The sequence below is a fragment of the Lactuca serriola genome, chromosome 1 (genome assembly GCF_051521515.1).
Source record: "Lactuca serriola cultivar US96UC23 chromosome 1, Lser_US96UC23_V15, whole genome shotgun sequence".
NCBI lineage: Eukaryota > Viridiplantae > Streptophyta > Magnoliopsida > Asterales > Asteraceae > Lactuca > Lactuca serriola.
This window is the reverse complement of record NC_136408.1, coordinates 83968148-83976461: the sequence shown is the minus strand read 5'-3', so window position 1 is coordinate 83976461 and position 8314 is coordinate 83968148. Positions and strand designations below refer to the sequence as shown.

The following is an 8314-nucleotide window of genomic DNA, read 5'->3' as shown; positions in this document are numbered from 1 at the left end:
CCCCAAAAAATGTCTATAGCCGGTATTTTTCCTTCTTATTCTTATTATTATTATTATTATTATATATGGCCACGTGTATGGCTGACCTAGCCAGCTCAGCCGACCGTCTTTAAGTGTTCTAGAATACTACACGTAGGCAATGATACAGACCCCATATTTTGCCTTTAAAGAAATAAAAAAAGGCACCATATGAATCTTTAACACGTAGCCCAATATTCCATCACAATCATTAACGATCCTTTTCCTTCTTACTCTCTCTAAAAGTCTAACCCCAGCTTCGTCTCGTCGTGAAAAGCTATGGCTCAGAAGAGAGAGAAAGAGGAAACGGAGCTCAAGGTTCCTGACACTTTAACCACCCTCTGTACACCACCACCGGTAGCTGCAGCTCCGTCTAAGATCTCCGGTTCCTATGAGCATAGATCGGATCCGAAGAGTGGTGGTTCCACCGACGTCATCGTTGAAGTTAGAGAGACATGCGCTACCTCACAGGAACCATCATCAACGGCGGTTGACAATAGGACGAAGAGGCGCCAGTTGAATCGGTGTTCAGGTTGCCGGAAAAAAGTTGGATTGTTGGGATTCCGATGCCGTTGCGGTGAGATGTTCTGTTCCGAGCACCGGTACACCGATCGACACGATTGTAGTTATGATTACAAGGCGGCCGGACGTAAGGCGATCGCTCGTGAGAATCCGATGGTTAGGGCTGTGAAGATTCTAAAAGTCTAAACTATAATTAAAAATCAAAACCAACATTGATTGTAGAAATTTTAGTTTTTTTGGTTATCTTAATGATTAAATGGAAAACTAGAATTGCAATCTAAGAACTGTGGAAGGTAATGGTGTCAAAATTTGCATTTCTTGTATTCATTCAGTAATTTTTATAAACGTAGTATACAGTGTTGTTCGAGTATTTGTAGATCAACCACACTCATTAATTTGATAGAGTATTTATACAAAAGTCCCTAATGTATGTACGGAAATAATTAGAAATTAGAAATTAATAATATTCTAACCTAATACAAATACCTGACTAGCGTCTAATATGCCCCCTGAGCTAGAGCAACCAATTTTCTAACAAAGTGGATATTAATTTCAATATGTTATGTGAGTTAGACTAGAGGGTGTGGTGGTTCGTATGCGCAAACCCTCTAACAAGTTACAAGTTGCTAAGTATTTGAAATTGAAATAGTCAAATGGTCTAATGGGACCACTTTTGTTCCTCTCCCTTTTCTCTTTCATCTCACCAAGCATATAGCATGTTCTTCTTTGCGTAAACCCTTAACACACGCTAAGGGGTGGTGTTGATGCATGCCAAGCTAGTTGGCTAGTGGGCTTGACGCACCCACTCCCAATAGGCAATTGCCTTAGAAAGTGGTCATATGGAAATCATGTGGGGAATGCATGTTAAGACAAATTTGTTGAATGTTATGAAATACTCAACCATGTAAAAGTTAAATATTGAAGAGCAACGAGACTACGATAAAAAGTAGAATCGGAGTACTGGTGTCCATCATTGTTGCTAACTTTGTCTTTGATGTCTATTGATGTTTGAGTGGGTTTGCAACATGACATGCTTGCAAGTTCGAAAACTCAAATATCATATTTCTTTTGACATAAAAACAATTCATGCAGATGTTGAGAAACTATTATACAAAAAAACAGTTGAGAGGACTAGGATCCTTCATTACAAACTCATTTATGAGTTCGGTCATTACAAACTCATTTACGCAACACTACACCACCATGTTCACCATCATTTCTGGTAATTTTTCGCCACCAAATGCATACTCATCGGATTCTGGGTTATTATTATTATTATTATTATTATTATTGGAGGGATTTGAGCATCAATAATAGAGCTGGCAATGGGTCGACCTGGGTTGAGTTGGGTTTCGGTTCAACCCGTTTATTAATTGGGTTGAAAATATCAACCCAACCCAAACTGTTTATTTAAATAGGTTGATATTTCCAAACCAACCCAACCTTATAGATAAATGGTTTCCACCGAGTTGATCCATTTATATAGTTCTCGCTCCAACCTATTAAATAAATGAGTTAAACTTGGGTTAGTTATTTAAAATCAAAAAATTAAATACATTAACTAAAGATATACTATATAAATCAGTTTTAAACATAAATAAAATTTTAAAGTATAACAAAAGCATAATCACAATTTGCAAATTTGAATAAATTAATCAAATAACATAAAAAATATTTAATTTCAAAAGGATTCTGGAGAGTGGCTAGTATTTTTGAAAATAAGAATTAAAATTATATTTTTTTAAAACACAAATAATAATACAACTTCTAATTTATAAATTAATATTTCGATTAATACATGATAATATTCAAATAAATATTAAATTAAACATATATTAAAATTAAATGGGTTGGTGGTTTGAATACTGACAATTTTTTACCCAACCCAACCTATTTAATTAAATGGGTTAAACAGATTGACCCGTTTAACTTAAATTAGTTGAAAATCTCAACCCAACCCGTTAATTTTGGGATGGTTTCAAGTTGAATTATCGGGTTGGATCGATTTTTATAAGCCTAATCAATAGGATGCTTTTATCATATTTTGGGTTTATGTTTTTTGTCAAATTTTGGTTGTTTTTTTTATCACATTTCACTGTTTTAAATGTTTTAAATGAAAAGTTTTTGGTTAAAAATTAGAACATATGATGGGTTTTCAAAATGGCCAATTTTGAGTATTGTCACATTTAGGCCTCTACGTCACAGCCTTTCGCCACTCCTAATATCAACGAGATCAATAAACTTGGTTTTTCGATTTGGTATTGACTTTTGGTTTCGATAATTCCAAACCAAAAATGGATATGAATTTTAGTATATAGGAGGAGCCTTTCACAAGTCACAACCAATCATCATTACAAATTTCTAAAATCAAGTAAACATGCAACCAAAGCATAATACACCCATGTAGAAACAAAAAACAAAAGTCTTCATTTGATTAATTTGGCTCGATCAAATCTACACTCTCCAAAGTCTCTAATTGTTAACAACTAAGCTTGTAATGAAGAAGACGATGTTTTCTGCCACAAAGGTCTCCCCAAAATCGCACTTCCATGTGTAGCAAGATACACATAATTTGACCTATAAAATAACAAACAAAATCCAAATCAAAAACTTTTAGCATAAAATTCATATTCTATTACAAATACATTTAAAGACAAAAAAACTTACTTTTCAACATCTGGTGTAGCCAAAGGATCATAAATCTCCTCCCTTTGTTCCACAGGTGGTGCAACACCTCCCACAACACCCATGTCCTGACCACCTTCACCCTAAATATTAAAATCCATAAATAAAATATTATATTTTCACATTTTTTAAAAATGTATTACAAAAAAAAAATGGAAAATGGAAATCATGTATCTTGCCTGTTGAGGATACTGCATATAACCACCATATGCAGCACCATAAGCATACAATGATGGATCTTGAGTTGCTCCATAACCATAAGCATCATACCCTTGACCATAACCATAATACGCGCTCCCCCATTGACTTTGATCCGCCTGTTGACCCCACACTCCAGATGGATCCTACATTTTAATTTTCACCAATTCAGTAAAAAAAAAACCTAATTTTGAGCTTTTAGATCATAATATTACTTTTTGCTGAAAAGAGTGTTTGTTGCATGTCATAATTCAAACAAGGAAAAAGTAATCAAATGTTCACCTGTTTAGCAGCTGTGCTTTTTCCCCAAGAAAGGTGGACTACAGTTTGACCAATTTGACTTCCATGCATCCTTTGAATTGCTTCTTCAGCAGATGTTCTACAGGAAAATAGTAATTAACTTTTTACAGTTTTTTCATGCATCAAGTTTTTTTTTTTTTTTTGGCAAATTTAAGAGTTACCTGTTGACAAACTGAACAAACCCGCATCCTTTTGCTGCAGGAATTTTGACATAAACTATTTCACCAAATTGCAAGAAAATCGACCTCAATTCCTCCTCTGCAACACCAGGGTCAAGATTGCCAATATAAACCTGCAATAAGTAATAAGAATAAGAAAGAAGAAAGTTATAAAGAAAATGGACATAAGGGTATAATTCAAAATAGTCAGACTTACAGTTGTGTTTGTTAGATCAGTGTCCACAGGAATAGCAGCCACTGTAGCTGGATATAAGCCTAATCAAACAGATTCAAATGAGAATTTTACAATATGATTAACAGAAGAAAATAGTAAATAAGATACACGAATACACTACCTTTTGGTGCTACGTATTGTTGTTGGAAGGCTGTGGTCTTCTTTGGTGTTGCTGCGCTGATTCTCATAGGTCTAGTTGAGCAATAAATCCCATTCATTTCACTCATGGCACGATTTCTTTCCATTTCGTCTGCAAATTTAACAAAACCGTATCCCTTTGAGCGTCCTGTGTTGGGATCTGTTACGACTTTGGCGCCTCTTACAGATGGATATTGAGTGCGAAAGGTTTCTTGCAGTAAATGATCGGTAACATCTGGTGCTAAATCGCCTACGAAGATGGAATGTTCAGGGCCAGCATCAGGACGTCGTTCTCCGATGCCTGAAGATGCCCAATTTAACCTAAAACTTAATTCTGTTCCTGGGATTTGCGTCCCGTTGTATGATTGTAGAACCCTTTCAGCTGTAGAATGTGAAGCGAACTCCACAAATCCGTAACCTTCTGGAAGCCCTGTTGCTTTGTTACGGATTACTTTTATCGAAAGCACCTACAAAGGAAGCTATGGTCAAATTTTGGCCCTCTAAAAACCCTAAAGGCCATAACAGACGTAAACATAAAAACGATTTGGTGAACAGTGTATGTGTGTGTGTTGGGGAGATGTAGTTAAGAATTAGAAGGACCTCGTTGGTTGCGGCGAACCAGGAATGAAGGTAGGATTCGTCAGCCCAGTAAGGTAAATCACCAATCCATAGGGTACGGATTTCTTCGTGAGAGGAGGGCTGGTGGTAGGGTTGTGGCGGAGGCGGTGGCGCTCCGTAAGCATACTGCGGCTGTGGCTGTGCGCTCATCATCCATTGTTGTTGCCCACCTTGTGCTTCCATCCTCCTTCTCTGTGGGTGTCCGCTGAATGTCCTGAATGTGATGGAAGGCTCTATTCGCTATTGCAGTTTTGGCGTTTGGGGGTGGGTTCATTGTTTTCAGTTTTTGTTAATTTTTCGCGAAAAAAAAATTTATTGAGAAATTGTATGACAAAATTGCAAAAATGGTCCCTATGGTATGTATTTTTTTGGGTTTTGGTCCAAACCACGAGTTTTTTGGATTCGTGGTCCTTTTGGGTTAATTTCATTGTAAAACTAGTCCCGATAAACTTGAAAAGACGATTTTGTCATTTTAAGTTGTTTTTTTCATTTACTTAATTATTTTTTTCTTTTATTTAAATATAAATGTTAAATCAAATCAAGAATGTGACCTACCTGCTCTCTCTCTCTCTCTCTCTCTCTCTCTCTCTCTCTCTCTCTCTCTCTGATCCATTGTCGCCAAATCTCTTTATATCTCAAGAAATTTGACCAAAAGGTCAAATTCTATCCGATCAAAACACTTTCCATCGCTTATCACCAGATCGTCGGAATCCGACTGTTTAACCTTCTACTTCACGAGGGAATACTAGTGTCTCATGTTCAGGATTTTATTGAGATGTCTTTCCAAATCCACTCCGATGGATACGCAATCGATTATAGATTACACATCCGACCACATAACCCTAGTTGAACCCGACACAAAAACACGATCTGAAGCCACAATAAGCTTAACAAACTTGAAGATTGCTCTATTTTTGCAAGATTAACAACCTTAATGTTGCTCGATTTCTCAAGGTCATTGTATGTGGGTTTATCAGGACGAACACACAGACAGTTCAAAACAATAAGCTTGAGAGATAAACCACCCATAACCACTGCCACTGTTGATTCCGACCACCACCGAGTTCCCCCTCCTCCCCCACTCGTGTCTCCATCAAATTAAAACAGAAGCGAAGCGACAGAAGGCCGTCATAGTATCCCCCTGTCGCACGCCACCGCAAAATCGCTGACATTCGTTGTTGTTGCCGCCGACAGCCTCTAGCCACCGTCGCCCGTTGCTGTTGTCGTCGCTGGTAAGCCATCCATCTCCTCATTCCGTGTAGATTGGTCGTTTCCCCTTAATCCGTCTCATCAGTCAAATCGAGGGACGAAGGTCTCAATTTTTTTCTTGTGTGTTGAAGACGGGTCTGTAAATCACGAGTTGGAGAACGGTGGTGCAGGTAAGGAAGAAACAGAGAGAATGTTCGAGAATGGTGGTGCAGGTAAGGAAGAAAAATAAGAAGAAGGGGTGGGGAAGTGGGTTTTTTAAAGAGAGAGAGAGAGAGGACAGGTGGGTCCCATTCTTAATTTTATTTAACATTTATATTTAAATAAAAGAAAAAAATAATTAAGTAAATGGAAAAAACAAATCAAAAGGGCAAAATCGTCTTTTCAAGTTTATCGGGGACCAGTTTTACAATGAAACTAGACCAAAAGGACCACGAATCCAAAAAACTCGTGGTTCGGACCAAAACCCCAAAAAATACATACCACAGGGACCATTTTTTGCAATTTTGTCAAATTGTATTTACTTTATCATGTATAACTAGAAGACAAAACTGCATTTTTGGTCCCTGTGGTTTCCAAAATTTGTGGATAAGGTCCAAAATATGTTCAAGTTACATGGTTGGTCCAAAACATGAAACTTCTTGTGGTTTTGGTCCCTAGACTTAACTCCCGTCTATTTCCTTCCGTTTAGTGTAGCACGTGCCCTCCATGTGAGGGTAATTTCGTCTTTTCATATGTATTGCACATTACCGCCAATTGAAAGCTCTACAAGCTATTTGTATATATCATCCCTAATTATTAGTTGGCTACTCTTATTCCTTCACCCACCTTTGACGACATGAAGATAAAAAAAAACCCTAATCACAAACCCTTTTCTTGATCGAGCTTCAATTTGTTGTTGAAATTTTGCAAATGGTTCTCACAATGTGGTCCATCAAAGTACACGGTGAAGAAATTGATCACAACCAAATTTATGGTAAGATGCTCTATATTTGATCATGTTCTTACACTTTTGAAATTTAAAAATCTTTTTTTTGTTTTGTTTTTTAAGTTGGACATCCCACCATGTTCAGTATTGAACTTCATCATGGTGGGAAGTCCACAAAGTTTCCAGGCATCAAGTATATTGAAGGGGTTGTAGCATACATTGACGTGGTCGATATAGAAGAATTCGCAATACATGAAATGGACTCCATCATGTTAGATTTAGGGTATGTTGTTCCACCTGTCATCTACTACCATTTCCGTTTGCCTAATGAGGGTTTGGATTTTGGACTAAGAGCTCTAAGTAATGATGATGATGTACGTAACCTATCAAAATATGTGAGTGAGAACAAACTGATAAAAGTGTACACAGAGCATGGAGAAACAATGTTAGTTACCTATTTCATGTACCCAAATGGTTCTAGAAGGTTTATAATAGAAGAGATAGAATATGAGGAACCACCCCAGCCCATATCCCCTACTGTTGGTCCTCACTTGGTGGAATCTGAAGTTTGTAAGGGTAAAGTAGGGTTGACCTTGGCAAGGTATGGGTCTTTCACACCTGAGTTGAGTAGGGGCAGAGGTTGGAAACCAACCCAAGGTAGCTCATAATGTAGTAAAAAGCTTTGCTTGGATTGGGTAGACAAAGGAGGAATAGGTGTTGTTGAAGGTGATCAAGTTGATCTTGTGACTGCCACTGCTGATTTAGAAATGGTTGAAAAATTAGTGAATGGAGGTGTAGAGGAGGGGCAACATATTGCAAATAAGGGTGTATATTAGGGGTGTACTTCTATGAATAACCAACACCAATCAAATGAAGTCCCTTTTGAAAACAACTATAGTGTAGAATAGGAAATGTTGGAAGATTTTGACCCTTTCTATGGGGTTGAATTTAATGAAAGTTGTAACACCGTAAATTCAAAACAATTTTTCACATTTTATAAAAACATAATTCATTTAATATTCATAAAAACATCATTGTTTGAAACTCAATCCATGCCATATAAAAATCCCAAGATCTCATAATATAAAAATCACGTGTGTGTACTGATCAAGCCGGCGCCTTCCCACGGTCATCACTAGTACCTGAAACAATAACACCAAACATTATAAGCACAAAGCTTAGTGAGTTCCCCAAAATACCACACATAGCACATATTAGCCACTCGAGGCTATAATTCTGTGGGTCCGTGGACCCCACTCTGTGAACCCTCTGGTTCTAACTCTATGAACCTTCCGGTTCCAACTCTAT

The 8314-nt window shown here is 37.3% G+C and overlaps 1 protein-coding gene and 1 pseudogene across 1 annotated transcript; one reads left to right on the top strand and one right to left on the bottom strand.

Moving 5' to 3' along the window:
• The first annotated feature begins 202 nt into the window (after nucleotides 1–202).
• On the top strand, nucleotides 203–910 carry LOC145093782 (zinc finger A20 and AN1 domain-containing stress-associated protein 5 pseudogene; annotated as a pseudogene).
• Nucleotides 911–2835: 1925 nt separating this feature from the next.
• LOC145093774 (RNA-binding (RRM/RBD/RNP motifs) family protein) lies at nucleotides 2836–5150 on the bottom strand. Its single transcript, XM_079032019.1, has 8 exons — nucleotides 4855–5150; nucleotides 4238–4721; nucleotides 4099–4157; nucleotides 3885–4015; nucleotides 3706–3802; nucleotides 3405–3569; nucleotides 3208–3308; nucleotides 2836–3117 (listed from the first exon to the last, which is right to left on the bottom strand). The coding sequence occupies exons 1-8, from the start codon at nucleotides 5053–5055 to the stop codon at nucleotides 3027–3029; spliced, it is 1329 nt and encodes a 442-aa protein (XP_078888145.1). The 5' UTR covers nucleotides 5056–5150; the 3' UTR covers nucleotides 2836–3026.
• Between the last annotated feature and the right edge of the window lie 3164 nt (nucleotides 5151–8314).

Excerpts from the sequence above, each read along its gene's own strand:
- LOC145093774 (XM_079032019.1), bottom strand. The coding sequence starts at position 5,055 with ATGGAAGCACAAGGTGGGCAACAACAATGGATGATGAGCGCACAGCCA. Across the intron at positions 4,016-4,098 it reads CTGATCTAACAAACACAACT|GTTTATATTGGCAATCTTGA; the intron begins GTAAGTCTGACT and ends TACTTATTGCAG. Across the intron at positions 3,309-3,404 it reads ATATGCAGTATCCTCAACAG|GGTGAAGGTGGTCAGGACAT; the intron begins GCAAGATACATG and ends TTTAATATTTAG.